The sequence below is a fragment of the Phycodurus eques genome, chromosome 7 (assembly GCF_024500275.1).
Source record: "Phycodurus eques isolate BA_2022a chromosome 7, UOR_Pequ_1.1, whole genome shotgun sequence".
Classification (NCBI taxonomy): domain Eukaryota; kingdom Metazoa; phylum Chordata; class Actinopteri; order Syngnathiformes; family Syngnathidae; genus Phycodurus; species Phycodurus eques.
In genome coordinates, this window is record NC_084531.1 from 23,842,442 (window position 1) to 23,859,663 (window position 17,222).

Below are 17,222 nucleotides of genomic sequence, written 5' to 3' on the forward strand. Positions count from 1 at the left end.
ATATTAGAAACACTACTCAGTACACTACAAAACTACAACCACATTAATAAACAACTAGGTAATACCATATGAAAATCTATCGGTAGGAATTTGCAACTTCTCCTGTTGGATCTTATGAAAATTTGCATTTGTACTGTAAATAGTCTAAGAAATATAATCATGGACCGCCAACATCTCATCAAGGTAATTTGTGATGCTTCTTCCTTGAAATTGTTACACATTTTGTAACTTGCTGCAAAATATATAAAAGAAAATAAATAAATAAAAAACGCCGTTCAAGTTTGGTACATCCAGAATTAATCCCTCCTCATCTGACATTGAAGGATGGAGGGTTGTTGTTTGTTTTTTTTGGGCAATTTTAAAACAGCTACCAGGTGTCTTATTCAAAGGTGTCTGAGATCCTTTGGTCGAAAGTTAGTGTAAACTTTCTACACATATTGTTTGTCATGTTGAAGTGAGCATGTTCTGAGCGACTGTCCCTGTCATGCAAGTGCGCAACTGTTATTTCCAGCCCCTATACTTCTGGGTCAACAGAGAGTAACGATTTTAGTAACATTGATGACTAGGGGCGGAGCCAGGGAACTGCAACTTGAGCAGTCTAAATCAGCGACTGTGAACTGCCAGGCGACACCAGTGGCAGCTGGTCAATAGTGGGCGCTAGGGCGTTGCCCCACCTCCCACTTACCACCTGCCTGTCATCGCCATATTACTTTCCTAGAAGACAAAAGAATGATACAAATGTAAAACTTGTCTCATGTAGGTAATGTATTAACACTTGTTAACGTGACGGTAGTACTTTTACTACTAAGTAAATAAATTTGGTAAACAGGAGAGACAATAATGGCGTAACGCTGGAACTTTGAAGGTCATTTTGAATAACCATGCCTACACTGAGTAGGAACATTATAAATGAACTGCTTTTTAATCTAGTTTTGTTCTGCTGCTTTCACACCTGACATCACGCGTACTTTTTACTTTGCTTTACTCGCCCGAGTTAGACCGCGGCAGTTGTGCACACACCGAACATGAATTTGATTCATTCGCGCCGCACGTACCGGAGAAGGGGATGGGCTTCCCCTGGTCGATACCATTCCTGATATTTCTTATTAGAGAGTGTGTGCGTCAGAGAGGCATTATTAGGATTCCCACACAGTTTCTAGGCAGGACACACCCCACTGCGACATGATTGGCTCTTGCGTCACGGGAAGGGCAGGCTACGCAGATGTAACGAAATGACCTTCCCAAACATGTATCACATTTGCACGAAGTAAAAACAAAGAAGTTTGGTATGGTTAGGTTTAGTAGAACCTAACCTTCCTAATCCTAATAATGTGTCAGGGAGAGAGAGAGAGAGAGAGAGAGAGAGCGAGAGAGAGAGAGAGAGAGAGAGAGAGAGAGAGAGAGAGTATAATGTGTGGCTAATGCTATTGCTAGCTTGGTTCACATTAAAGTGGAACCAAAAATCAAAAGTGATGAATGTGAACGTGTGTTTAAGATTTAAGCTCTGACACATCCATGTAATCTTAATGAGGCACCTGTCGATTATTTTCTCAGGTAGATGTGCATCTGAATCCCTACGGGGTGCTCTTCACACTTTTTAATCTCAATACATTTCCTCTCTCTATTAATAAATGATATATTGTAATCCCCTAAGTGGTTCTAATTTCTTAAAGGTGCTGCATGATTCATTAGCCAATGGCTGTGTAATAGGGGGTCTTTTTGGCTTGGTCAGCAGAACTCACAAGTTGGCAAGTTCATCCCACAACTCAAAAGAACTCTTGAAAGTGCAACGTGCGGAAATAGTGTACACAGACCTGGAAGGTCTGCAATAGAAGTGAGGGAGAGTCAACCTGATACTGTGCTGATTTAGCAACAGCTCCATTCTATCCATGAGTGACGCAGGGACCATAGCTCACGTGATGGCCATTTCTAGCTAATTCTTTGGGGTGGATATATATATATATATATATATATATATATATATATATATATATATATATATTGTAAAAACATTTTAAACAGACAATAAATATGTAAAACCGTACAGTACTTTGTTTAAACACAGCATTTAAACAAGAAACATACCCCCCCCCCCCTCCCGACTGGGCTCTGAGCGCTCGACCTGCACAAAATAATATGCTGCCTTCCAGTGATATGATGTACTGTATGTACAGTACCTGTCTTAAAACCAGGAAAAGCGGCACATGTCCCAACTTCAACCCAACTTTGCCACCTCTGATGACCTCAAGAATGCAGGTAGATGATGATAAGACATATAGCAAGAATGTTGGATATATTCTTTTTACCCACCATACACTGACTTCTATTTCAATAACAATCACAACATTATTATTATTATTATTGTTTTTTTGTTGTTGTTTTTAAAGTCCCAAGTAAATCGTGGTGCAGATATATAAATAGACAGAGCGAGAGAAGTGAATTGAGTCATTCCTCAGTGTCAAGGACTTCCCGGCCCAGCAGCACATCCCGTGCAGACGCTCAACAAAACAATGCCACGCTGAAGATGCAATTGTGCGCGCGCACCAAGTGAAAGTTGGCTCGAGTTTGACGCGCAGGTTGCGTGCAGACAAACGGACAGAAGCTGCAACGGCGCTGTAAACTATGCGGGAGATTTCCCCCCTGAGACTGGACTGAATTCACTGCTTTGAGCGTGATAAGACGTCCGGCGCCTTCGCTCGCATGTGTGACCATGACGGGAACTGGACTGTACTCCACCTGCTCTTAATCCGTATGCTTTGTGTGCGTCCATCATCCGACGAGCCTGAAAACGTTTTCGGACCAGGACGTCCATGTGCGTTCGCGCGCGCGCGCCACTGAGCAACAAGTGGATGGAAACTTTCCTTGCATGTCCTTTCAGCAAGTAGTTCTCGGTGACTGCAAAGTGTGGAGATTCAGGCAGTTCATCGTCTTTTTTCCCTGAGTTTATTTGTCGGCATGAGTGGACCAGTAGTTTTCCACACGTGCGTGGTGCTTTTAGTTTTGGTGAGCGCAGGAGCAGTGGTGAGCGCTCAGGTCTCCATGGTCAAAGTCATAAGGGGCAACATCAGGAGAGATGGTAAGATCACTTCTTTCATCATTATTATGATTATTACTATTATGATGTTTTTTTCTGACTGTTGGATCCGCATCTTCACTGTTGACCTATTTATGGAAAACCATTTGAGCATTTCATCAATATCCTTGATATCCATGTACTAGTATGTGCTTTGTCCTCACCAGTAAGCTTCTCAGCGCACTAGTACAATGACTTTTCCACTACTGCCATCCAATACTCTGTGGTATTTCTGCCCACTAGTAACTTTGCCATTCTCATAGAACAACGACATGTTACTGGGGAGGCAGATACTACTAGTGTGCATTTTGGTGCTATAAGTAGGTTAAGGACGCTACCAGAATATGACACATGTCTACTTGATGGGTGTAGTAGTGTTACTAGGGAAGTACAGTAGTTTACTAGTGAGGTTTAATTGTGTATTGCGTTTTGCTATTCAGTCGTTCTTCTAGTGCGCCCTCGTCATTCTACTAGTGCACTGAATTGTATTACTAGTGAGGACAAAAGTGTACTAGTATTTCCACACCTACCTCAATGTTTCCTGAATTTGCTGGGTACACTTTTTTTGTTCATTTTTCCGGCAGTTTTACAGCTTTGACAATGAAGTATTCACAATTTCCTGTAACTGTAGGTATTATGAACGACAACTCACTTTTCAGTATGGTAAATGTTTGTGTCTATCTGTCAATCAGGAATGATGATAATTGACCATTGGATATTCTGAAACTCTGATTGTTTGATTGACTGACTCATTGCAAGACTTAATGAGGGGAATCATGAGGAATAGTGATAGACAGACATATTAAGTGAAAATTAGGTCAATGACACATTTGTCACCTCAAACAAACTTCTGACTCGGACTTCTTGCAGGTGCACACCATGCTTATTTTTCATGTCACCCCCGGGCAACAGTTACGCTGTAGTACCTTTTATTAAACACACAGAGAGGCACACTGATAGCTGCGGGCTTGCTTTTGGCAGGGAAACATGAAAATAACTCTGTTTTAGATTCAAACCTGGACAACAGCCCTCAGGCCTGTTCCACCTCAGACTCTCGCATGTTTATGAAGAAACATGGACGCATTCGCGTGGCCTGTGCACTCAGTGCTCTCTGCTTAGTCATGCATTAGGAAAAGCCCTCGAGCTATGGATTTTCACATTTTCTAATTTACTTTTGTGCATAATGGAATTTCTCGCAGGTAAGGAGGTAAAGGACTAATGCTCTCCAAAAATGTAAACAATGTGAAGACTGCGTTGTGCGCTTTACTTCACACGTTGCATGTAATATGACTGAAACAATACATACTAGCTTGCAGTCAGCGCACCTTTCATTTGTGCCCCCGAAATATTTCATTCATTCATATGAAAGTGAAATGGTGGCGAGAAAATTACCGTACCATTTGTGAGATCCAGTGAGGAGTTAAAGCTGTAATATTTTAAGAGGTGGTGTCTGTATTTACTACCTTCAACTGATATGCTTTGTATTCGGACGTTGTTTAGCTTCATTCCTTTTCTCATCACTTATTATGTTACCAGGATAAATCACGGCTAAACAAGTGACATTTTTCAGCATAAAGTGCTGCACCTTTCTCTAGTGCATCTCCAAAGAGTAATGAGTTAGTCCTTCCCCCTTTCCGCAGCCTTTAAAAAAGTCAGTGGAAATGTATTGTATCCTGCTATCTGTATTCATCCAGTCAGATATATTTATTGTTATTTCTACAAATTTAAATTCCACTTTTGCTTAACTCTAGCAGTAAAGGGGTGCTCATACTTTTTGGAATGCACTGCTGTGTTCAGAAGAGTTTCACATTCATGGATCAGGTTCTTTAACTCTTTTGTTTTGTCTACAGTTGTATTTAATTAGCTGAATGAAAGAAGAAATAAAAGTCTCGTTGTGTGTACTCGACATCATGCACACTCCTCCATGTATTGGGAAGTCCCTGTGATGATGTCGTTAAAGAGTCATTTGTTTTTGTCTTCAGACACAGCGAACATCACACTAGTCCAAGTGGACGGCTGCATAGAATTTACCTCACATGTGTAGTATGGTTTTAAAAATGCTCATTTAACCAGTGACACATTTATTGAATCGCATAGAGCTTTTTTTAAAAATTCGCTTTTTGACATTTTCTTGTGCCAAGGCTATACTCCAGCCTTGAGAGTAGCTTCGATAGATGTAACAAAGAGGTTGTTAAATATGCTCATTAACCCTACACCAGGCCCATTGAAAAATAAAGTATCCATTCTGTAATTACGCTTTGACAGACATATTTAAGAGTTTGCCACAAAGCCAAATTTCCACTTTGAAGTAATCCGCCTTCGTGAAATGCACATTCCAGCCTTCTTTGCCACGCCTTTGTGCACTCCTGGAAGGATTCTCCCAGGATCCTCTGCAGCTCCGTCATCATCTTGATGTCATAAACGTCTTCAAAACGGGTCCCCTTGAGCTTGGAAAAGAGGGGGAAAAAAATTACACGGCGCAAGGTCGGGTAGGAGGTTTCTCCAGCGCAGCAATGTTCTTCTCGGCCACGAACTGCCCGATGCACGTGGCTTTTTGAGCAGGCGTCTTGTCATGGTGTAGCAGCCGCGAGTTGAGTTGCGAGACAACTCTCGCGCACTGAATGAAGCAAACGCCGCATGATCTCTTTGTAGACATGCCAGTTGATCGCCACATTGAAGGGGAAAACATCTCGTTTGTAGTTTGAGTTTTATTCTTTTGTGACAGCAGTCCTATAACTTTTCTCACAGACCTTGTACAGGCCTATTTATGGACGACATAATAACACCACACGCTATACAATGCTGGTACAAGAATAATTAATCATATTAAAAGTTTTTTTACTGGTCGTTTAATGTTTCAGCTAGCTGTTGAAAAATAGGATTACTTTGTTGTCAATGAACATTCACCATTTGGTCTCCATCCAAGCTACCAAACCTAGGCCTGCCATACTTTCCAGCTTTACACTCACTGGAAATTTCATAAAATGAGCAATATTTATTTTTTTCACACAGCCCCACCTCAAAGCTCCTCTTGCTAGCACAATGAATACATATTTAAGGCCCCCGGCAGCATTGTGTGTTGCAAAACACAAATCAGCTAAACGATATGTCGACATTCATCCGAGTTTGGTCTGTCTGTGGCCGTGGCTCTGACAATGGTGATGTACTCGCCGCACATCTCAGTGATGTTACGTCATGTAAGCTCCGTAGCTTTCTGGGCCATGAACGCACTGTAGCGCAATGCTTTTGTTATCAATGCAGTCTATTTATATAATGGCTCATTACAAATACTGTACTATTTAAAAAAATAGTTAGCAGTCACACAGTAAGTAAAACAAAAAATGCATCCATTCAAGGAGCATCAATTACGGTAATCAAATCAAACACCAGCCGTCTGAATTGTACTTGAATAGTGAGGTGGTGAGCAATTTCCCTGCCTACTAATGAAGTGTCTTGTAAGATTGTTGTCTTAAATCGAGTATATATCTGTTAATTTACAGTAAAGTTGTTCAGATGTGCCTAACACAGGGAAGAAAACGAGAGTGTAGTGATTTTTAGTGTGAGTTGCAATAAGCATGACAAAAACACAAGTCGAATCTTAGTTATGCAAGCATCACCAAAAACTGCAACTGACTTTGCTTACCAAATCCAACTTCTTTTTCAATACTGTATGTGTTTCATAAAGGGTCCTGTTGTACCTTTTCTGATTTCAAGCTATTCTATTCTCTCTTTTATCAGTAGCTTTCCTCTTATCAGTCTGCACTTGACTACATATCACTCCATCTCTGCAGAGTCTCTTCCTTCGAACTTCCTTGTTTTCATTTCTTTCTTTATCCTCCCATCTTCTTCCATCTGTTTCAACGTTTACCCTGCCATCTCTCTGAGCTATTATAAGGGGGTAAACAATGTCACAGACACAGATGCACGGGACCCATGAACATAAATTAACCCAGCGTTGGACAAGCTTAACACTCGTGACTTTAACAACTGTAAACTAAAAAAAAAAAAAAAAAAAAATCACAACGAATGTGTTTGTGTGTGTGCGTTAAATCCCACTTGAAATCACCAAGCTCCTTGATGAGTGGACAGATGTTGATTCAGTCTTCTTGCTTGGTGCCTTGTCATTCCTAGCTTTGGTTCCCCTCTCTGGATTTATGTCAGCTCAGCTTCGAGAAAAAAAGTAAAACAACAACAAAAATATGTCTTCCAGGTCACAATCTATTAATACAGTAAGTACACTTTGACTGGCATTGATGTTAACAGTGGGCTGCTGTTGGCCCAAGGGACTGTCAGATATTTATTTGTCTAAATATGTCTAACAGTTTGAAGGGCAACATTTAAAATATTCCAAATAAGGCCAGTCAACACGTGTTTCACAACACATCATGTACAAATTACATTTTGTGGATGGCCGTTGCAAAGTGCTGAATTGACAGTTGGTCTGTACTCATTCCCTACGGCCAACAACCACCTACTGCTAACCTGATGGCCAGTCAATGTGTAAGGGCGCCAATGATGTTTTACGGGGCGAATAAAAAAGCGCAAAGTTCTGAGCCTTCCGCCGCCATGCCAAGAATGTTTATAAACCAAAAATAGCATGTAATCTGAGGTAATTTTTCTTTTACAAAATCGTTCGTAAACTGGGTCGGTCGTAAACCGAGGTTCCACTGTAATTGTTTGTGTGGCATTAGTTTCAGCAGACCGTTTATCCTTGTGATTTAGATGAAGGTCAGACCACATTTTCCTAAGGGTTCGTTTACTCTTTCCTCCCACTGTATATTGTATTTTGAAAAAGAATACAGGAAAAAAATAAAACATAGACGTGAAAACTGGCGGCACGGTGGACGACTGGATAGCACATCTGCCTCACAGTTCTGAGGCCCGGGGTTAAAATCCAAGCCTCGCCTGTGTGGAGTTTGCATGTTCTCCCCGTGCCTGCGTGGGTTTTCGCCAGGTACTCCGGTTTCCTCCCACATCCCAAAAACATGCATGCTAGATTAATTGAAGACTCTAAATTCTAACCCGTACATGTGAATGTGAGTGCAAATGGTTGTTTGTTTATATCTGCCCCGCGATTGACTGGTTCAGGGTGTACCCCTGCCTCTCGGCCAAAAATAGCTGGGATAGGCTCCAGCACGCCTGGGACCCTACTGAGGATAAGCGGTACAGAAAATGGATGGATGGATGGACATGTGAAAACCAGTAAAAACTAAATTTTTTGTCCCTCAGATTTATTGTTTTGACAGTTTTAATAACTTCAGTAGAAAATGAACTATGCTTGTTTGAGCACAGAGGTATACTAAGGTCTATATCTATTTAAATGTACTTTAATATTCAGCAGGTTAATAGTCCTGCCAGATGAAAGTAAAATGTTTTTTTAGATTTTTAAAAATATTTCTCTTTGTTTTACTCACATGCAAATGAGATTCTGTTCTCAATCAATCTAGACAAATAAAGGTTCAAAGATATTAAATATATTTATATATATATGCCCAGTTACACAGTAGTATGTACTGTGAAGCCATTACCACATTCTTAACACTACTCATTTGTTTTTCATCAATCTCTTGTTTTACATTGACATACAGGTACAGTATGTTTGAACATAATATGCATTCTATATTTGAATGCATTAGTTAACCCTACAGACATTGTTGTGCTCCGCTTAAATTCGTCCCTTTAAAATAGCCGTAGCCCAACTCCTTCTACCACTCTCTGTTGAGAGATGCATTTGTTCCATCCTGAATATGCAGGCGAGCAGTTGTTTCCCAGGTCCTCATTAATTGTTCTCATACATAAAGATAAGTATAAAACACTTTAGGCTGCTCCGTTTCGGTTTACAGTTCCCGTAAAGCATTTTTTACATTTCCGTAAGCATGTCTATGGATTTTTTTTTACAAAAATTTTTTTTCGTAACATTAACAAACATTTCCGTAAGCATGTCTATGGATTTTTGCATTACTGTATGTTAGCATTGAGGTAGTTGATGTTCGTTGTTTAACTCTTTAATGTGTCAAATTTTACAGCAAACTACAACTGGATGGACAAGCACGTTTTGTCTCTCATTTGGAGAATGGTTTGTTATCAGTCACTGCTCACAGTCACTCAGGGAAAACAGAAATGGTATTAAAAAGACAGATTTTCAATGCAATATACGACGGTACTTTGCAGAACCTGCAAGGTGACTATTGCGCACATGTACATTGTGAGGGTAGCTTGAAAAATTACGGTACTGTATATGTGGAATAGTTCTTACCTATGGATGAATTCTTGCATGCAAGCTGCACCTTGCTGATGCTGAAGATTAAAGTCGTTGTAGGAGAAGAGCACAGCCAGACCATCCACAAAACAAGTTCACTCACACAACAACTCATTTTCTGTGCTGACTTGTGTCAGTCATTGGGCCAGGAAAAAAAAATAAAAAAATGAAAAGTAACAATAGAAATGTAAAAAATAAAAAAATAAAAACAAAAGAAATTGATTAAAAAGTATGACAATTCAATTACTTCTAGTAGTAGTGTGAAAACTACTGAACTAGACTACGTTTTCCAGCCAAATGTGATGTCTCATACATCCGAATTTTGGGGGCTGATGTTATATTTTTGTCAATAAACTAGGGATGTTTTTTTCAGACCAATACCAGTATGAGTATTCAGTCTTCAGTACCGTATTTTCACGACCATAAGGCGCACTTAAAAGTCTTAAATTTTCTCCAAAATGGACGGGGCGCCTTATAATGCGCCTTATGTGTGCACCGATTCCCAAAATCTGTAAATGTTGTTGTGTGACTTTGATGAGCGCTCCGCTTGACTGACTGGGAGCATTTCCTGCCAACACGCTGCTTATATAGAGGAAAGGCGGACGTGACTGAGGACAGCATGCGGACGTTAAAGGGGGAAGGTTGCACGTGAAGAAGGACGCTAAAGGCATGCCCCCAGTAGGTATATAGTGCATTGTGCAAAACAACATCGATTTGGCTAAGGACCCCTGAAAATGTCACCTACGAAGAAACACGCTTACGAAGCACAGTTTAAACTGCAAGCTATCAATTACGCGGAGGAACATGGGAATCGAGCAGCCGCGAGAGAATTCAAGATCAACGAATCCATGGTTCGCAAGTGGAGGTAAGCAGGAAAATGAGCTTCGCCAAGTCAAGGAGACGAAGTTGAGTTTCCGTGGAAACAAGGCGAGGTGGCCCGAGCTGGAAGACCGAGTCGAGCAATGGATTAATGAGCAAAGAATAGCCGGGATAAGCGTCTCTACAGTCACCATTCGACTGAGTGCAATAACTCGGAGCTTTCCATCATTCCTGGAGGCTTGACGAAGGAAGTCCAACCGCTGGACATCGGTGTAAACAGGGTGTGGGAGCGATAGATGACAGATGGCGAACACAGCTTTACTAGGAGGCAGCGCCGGGCGACTTACGCCACAAATTGTGAATGGATTGTGGATGCTTGGGCTAACGTGTCTGCTTGCACTGCTGTTCGAGCTTTCGTAAAAGCCGGCATAATTTCTGAGGAGCCGCACGGCAACGAGACTGACTCTGACAATGACGAGAGGGAACCTGGCGTGTTTGATGGAGAACTTGCCCAGCTCTTCATTTCGGATACAGAAGATGAGTACTTTGATGGATTTGTGGATGAGGATTGATCAAAAAATAACGTGAGTACATTGTTAAATACTTCAATAAAGTACAACCGAACTCAGTTTTGCCCCCGCTGCCTTTTTAAAAACATTGTTTTAGCATGCATGCATGCCACCGTATGTTTTAAGCTACCGTATGTTTTACCATGGCTGGGCCCAATAATACAATGCTCCTTATGTATGCGTTAAATACAGAAATAGACCCCGTAACTGAGACTGCGCCTTTTAATACGGACCTTATGGTCGTGAAAATATGGTACTTACCGATACTGATCCAAAGTACCGATAACACTATTACTTTTGAGACATAAAATTTCAATGAACAGAATGACAAATGATTGCGAACTGACCTTTTTTTTCCCTTTCTGATGCACATGATGATTCGCTAATGTAACAATCTCCCACAGTGTAGCGCCAACTACTGACGAGGAAGATTTACGCAATGTCAGATTTTTTTTTTTAAGTATCGGTCGCAGGTATCGGCAGCCATTGCGAGTACACGATACCTTGAAATAAGGCCGGTATTGGACCAATACGATACCTGGTATTAGTACTCATCCTTCCCTCCTATAAACACATTGGGGAATCCGGTATATGCACAACCAACTTCTGCATTTAGCAAATTAGGTCAAACCACTTCCTTCCGGCACGGGTAAACGGCAGAACCCTATAGCAGGAGACCGCGACAAAGCACCCGTAGGAACTTTAAACGTCTTCAGTATATTTTGTTTAACACAAAATGTCCCCACAGAGCCACCAAAGATGACAATACCCGATGTGTAGGCTTTATTTGTGGTTACATATAACATATCTGTATAATAAATGAAAGAGCTGTATTTAACTTTTGACCAAAGACACCAGCCATAAAGAAAACGAAGTTTCATTACGTTCAGCTTCAAACCATCATGTCATCAACACGTAGTTATGCTCGTTGTTGCAGCATACACAGGAGGTCCGCTAACCTGTTTTCCAGGTTTGGTCAAGTGATGTTCCGCATATAGTGGATTATTCTGGAAATCAAGGTTACATGAAGTAATTCATTGTGTGAGCCAGGTTAAAACACCAAGTAAAGCAGCAGAAGAAATTTGGAAACGAAGCAACAACAAAAAAACACTGGATGCTTATGATTTGGTCAGTGGTTACTCATGTCCATGTGTACTGGATGCGTTATTACGATTCCCACATAGTTTCTAGGGAGGACACGCCCCACTGCAACATGATTGGCTCTTTCGTCGCAGGAAGGAATAATTAAGTAAAGAATTGTCTTAGAATGTTGTTCTTCCGGGTAGCCTTTGTTGTGTGGTTTGCATGTGTGGCCCCTAATCATAATAAGGATTGTTTTTAATAGTCTGACTCTCATTCAGCTAATAAAGATAAATGTACAAATAGTCAATTTATGTTAACTTCCAAATTGACAATCTCAAAAATGTCTTATTTAATTCAAACACAATATTTTATTATATTGCAAAGTGCACAGGCATGCCGCTGAATGTATGTACATCCAAACATGCAGCTGTAGCATGTGTGCTGTCATACTTTCTTGCCATAATATCAGAGAGTGTGCGTCATGGTCCCTGACCATAACTGATAATATGGACATGCACACACACACAGACAGAACCTCCACTCCCCCCCACCCACACACACACAGACACACACACATAAACAACACCCACCCACCACTCACATTTCTAACAAAGCCTAGTATCAAAATATGCTCACGCAAGGGCATCCAAGCATAAAAGCACATAATAGATATTTGCATATGACAAAACAATCTCATGTGAGGGTCCATTTTGTAACTGCTATGATTTTGGCTTGTTTCTTTTCTTGGCCAATCTGCATATATATATATATATATATATATATATATATATATATATATATATATATATATATTCTAACGTTGTGTGACACTAACGACAATACAAGTGTTTTACAATGGCTTAGAGTGAGATAATGTTGATTTTAACATTAATTCTTGACCCTTGAATCAATGTCATGATCTCATCTCAAGGAACATGAGAAACGTTATCAGAACTTCTGACTTTATTGCTCAGTACTATTGAATATGACGAATGGTCCATGGTGTAATGTCCCTATGCTCTGTGGGCTATTTTCTCTTGGCACCATCGGACAGACATGACGTGTTTGCGCCAAACTCATCATTGTTTCAAAAGCAGATGCAAAGTGTTTCCACATTCAACGGTATGAAATCCAAGGGTGGGAGCAGGGAGGAGTGTCATTAAGGTTATTGGAATTGGTGAGTCACAAGACACCGGACATTGAACTACTTTACACCCTCCCACCCAAGTGGACATACTTATAAGCAAACACAATTACAGGATCTCCCTTCTAAGGAATCCCCTAATAAACACTTGCCACATACACACACTTTCCACACAAATAAGACAAGCCAAAGCAGCCCCACCTAAACATGTTTGGCAGATCATTTTTTTCCTCCCCTACAAAAAGAAATATTGTGGTAACCTTTTGGACTGCCTTGACAGGAGAGTGTGTGCATGTTTCTGTGCAACAAGACAGAGGCAAGCGTGTGATGAGGTTTTGAAAGGGCAGCAGTAGAAGCTGGTGTTTAATACTCCTGCTGCTGTCACGTGGAGGTAGTGGGTGGAAGTCGAGCACTGAAAGTGTAGAGAGGGATTACAAGAGTTGGAGAGGAAAGGTGTTTAAGAAGAGATATGCCAAGTTGAAGAAGCCAAAGGACTCGTCCCCTCACTTTTCTGTCCTGTCAGCATGAAAAAAAAAAAAAAAAAACGGGTACTCAGAGCAAGCCAAATGGACAGTAAAAAAGGTGAGGTACCTTTCCCTTCCTCACCTACCGGCTATGATATGACGAAAAAGGATGATGAGTCATAGCAGAAGAGTCACAGATTAAAAGTCTAGAGTTGCCTGCCCCCCAAAGTGACTCCTTCATCTCTTGACTCATAATTATTTTAAGTAGCAGTGAATTATCCAAATGATATTCTAAACATTATATTCTTTAGCCCATTATAGGGGCTTGTTGAAGTTGAAATGGACTCTTCAGGTAATGGAACTACATGCTTTCTTGCAGATAATCAACAAAGATTGTGACAGTTGATCGGTGACAACCTCTGATTTGTTTGGATTTCAAAACAAATCAAAACAAAATTATTTGGTCAATTTCGTTGTCATCGTCATAAAACCACACAGAAAGATCTAAGCCAATTATTGAACTCAGAGGGCCCGCCCTTTGAATGGTTTGGCCCAAGTGTTGAGAATGAGACACCACATAACTTTAAAATTACAGTACGTTGAAGAAAATGTGATTAAAATTGTTTTTTAAAGACGTAATGGTATTACCAACTATCCATTCTTGGTATTGGTGAGTGAGTACTCAAATGTAAGTACCCTGTCCCAAAAAAGTAATATCGGTGTATCCTTAATTATATTTATTCGTCTTGAAACGTATTCTTATTGTTGTTGATGATGTGAGAGCAGTGTATCAGCTGAAAAGGTGAAGCGGTACGAAGCATTTAATTATTCAAGTAGAGTCTTGGCTAAAGCACCTGACTGACATCAGATGCATAAAACAGAGTGGAACAGCTGAATTGGATGTGGAAAAAGAAGATTAAGGCTATAAGGGAAGAGTGACAGAATGGGGAAGTTGCAAGAAGCCATTGAGAAGGCGATAAGCCAAGATGGTGAAAGACAAGATGGTGTGGTGACAAAAGAAGCAAGGAGAAGGCGCTATACGGCAAAGAAGGATGGGTGGATGGCAAAGGGAAATCATTGAATGACTTGATTACTTGAGGAAATGCCGACTAGGGTTAGAAATGAGGGACAGAGTGTATAAAAAAAATGGTCTGTTCCAGGCATTTCAGACAGCCATTCACATTCACACCTTTGGGCAATTATGCGTGTTCAGTGGACATAACAGATGTTTTTAAACTGTGCGAGAAAATGGCGCACAGAGGAGGAACATAACATGCAAACAGCCCAACATACGATCTTAACCCACAATGTTGTGCATATTGTATATTAAAGTATACGCTGCAGTCTAATTAGCAATGAGAGGTTTAATTCTTAAAGCTTGGTGTCAACTGTTTCAACGTTACTAGGGAAATATGTAACAATGACTAAAGTTTTGGTGTGTTATATTTATTTGAAGATGCTGTGCTAATACAAATTATTGGTATGTATGTGTTGGTTGAAGTGTTGTTTGATATTAGATAGTTATTGGTTAAAAGTAACGGTGAACAGACAGCACCCTTCCGGCTGAGATTCATTTACTCATTATCGGCATGAATTCTTTGGACTTGTGTTTCGGTTGAAGTCACACCTTCCTGCGTGGTTTGCCTCCACCGTCAATGGCCAGCTTTTTCGGTTATTCTACTTCGTATCCTGTTCAGGGTCAACGGCAAGTGATTGGTTGCCAGTCAGTCAGACTCACGTTCACACAATCAGTCATTGAGCCACTATCAATCCCACACTGCCTGCATGAAAGTCAGCATTGCGATCCACCACACTATCATGGACCATATTTTCCTTGATTAAAAAAAAAGAAAGAAAGAAAGAAAAGGATCCCGTAAATCATCAACTTGATTCCAAAACGGCTTTCAAATGTTTTTGTTTCATAGGACTAACGGGTTCATTACAATCGCCACTGTAGTTGCAGCTGGTGTGTTAATTACACTGATAGCCCTCTGGCAAGGTGGAACAAGTTCTTTGAGGGGAATGCAGGAGGGAAAGGAAAGGGTGGGGGGAATCCTTGGTGAAGCCATTTGGCCGAGAAGAGAACCATCTTATTACTATTAAGCTGTACTTGATTTCGTACTCGATAGTTCCAGACAATCTCAGCTTTCTATTTAGTTCAAGAAACAGGAACAAAAAAACTGATAGTTTTGGTAAATGTCTCTTCCTAATGTTGCAGGCTATATGATGTGAATATTAGGAGTGGGAATCACATTATGAATCATGATATTTTAACAATTACGTCTCAATAAAATGACTGGAGAAAAAAACTATTGTGATGCATCACAATGAAATAAAAATGTTAATTTGCAATTCATTATTCAGTAACTAGAAAAGAAAATGTTACAAACAAGTCAGAACAGAAATGACAAGTAATCCACTCTGTGCTGTAAATGTACTTTTATTGCTTTATTTCCCTCCTAAATATTAATGAAATATTCAATAGGAACTTAACCAAATTCGATTGACTTAAATTCAATATTCATATAAGGTCGCTAGCTTTCGTTCACTGATTCCCCAAATGACAGGACTGTGAACAGAGAGGAGCTACTTTACAAAGCACAGTCAATGTTGACAACTTGGCGATTTGGCAGCGGTGGGTAGAGTAGCCAAATATTGGCTCAAGTAAGAGTACTGTTACTCTACAATAATATTGATTCATTCATCCATTCTTTCATTTTCCATACCGCTTATCCACACTAGGGCGTGTTGGAGCCTATCCCAGCTATCTTCGGGCGAGCGGCGAGGTACACCCTGAACTGGTCGCCAGCCAATCGCAGGGCACATAAAGTACAAACAAACAAATATTCGCACTCACATTCACACCGACGGGCAATTTAGAGTCTTCAATCAACCTAACCAATCGGCCACCGTGCCGCTTAGAATAATGACTCAAGTAAAAAGTAGTCCTCCAAATAATTCCTTGAGCAAGAGTAAGAAAGTACTCAGTGAAAAAAAACTACTCAAGTACTGCGTAACTAAGGGGTAACGTCAAATCAAATAACAATAACTAAATAAAATATGAATGTGCAAATTCAGATTTTCTGAACAATATCAATTAATCTAAAACAATAAATCAAATCTTTATTCGAAGAAATATTTGTAAAATGGCGGCACGGTGGATGGGCACATCTACCTCACAGTTCTGAGGAACTCGCCTGGTTGGAGTTTGCATGTTCTCCCCGTGCCTGCGTGGATTTTCTCCGGGTACTCCGGTTTCCTCTCACATCACAAAAACTTGCATGGTAGGTTGATTGGAAAATCTAAATTGCCCGTAGGTGTGAATGTGAATGTGGATAGTTGTTTGTTGATGTGCCCTGCGATTGGCTGGCGACCAGTTCAGGGTGTACCTCCGGCTCAGAAAATGGATGGTATTGTATTATATTGTTGAACAGAATGTACCCCAGAATATAATTTTTTTACAGTTACTTGTGACCATAAAATAGTGCTAATGTTGCCACATGCACAGCATACTTTTCTGCTTTCTTTTTAAATGAAAGAACAATGCAGTGTGTTTGTTGCAATAGTAACAACTTATTGCATTTGCCAAACCACATGATCAAAATGCAACACATTTATGGGTGTAGTCAAATCAGGTCAATGTTATTTATGTAGTGCAAGAAAACAAAAGCTGTCTCATGGCACTTTACATATAGAGCAGGACAGGAACAATTACTTTACTGGGCAGCAAGGCAACAAAAACAGAGCGTTTATTGTTGAGTATACACTCTAGCTGCTTCAATGAAATTACAACCTGCTCTAAATACAAAAA

At 40.3% G+C, this 17,222-nt stretch overlaps 1 protein-coding gene across 1 annotated transcript in view; it reads left to right on the forward strand.

Moving 5' to 3' along the window:
• The first annotated feature begins 2,547 nt into the window (after window positions 1-2,547).
• The window catches only part of pdgfd (platelet derived growth factor d), a 56,292-nt gene continuing 41,617 nt past the window's right edge, over window positions 2,548-17,222 (forward strand). Inside the window, exon 1 of the mRNA XM_061681562.1 lies at window positions 2,548-3,076. Within this exon, the coding sequence (XP_061537546.1) occupies window positions 2,956-3,076 (121 nt within the window). The 5' untranslated portion in view covers window positions 2,548-2,955. The remainder of the gene's footprint in view (window positions 3,077-17,222) is intronic.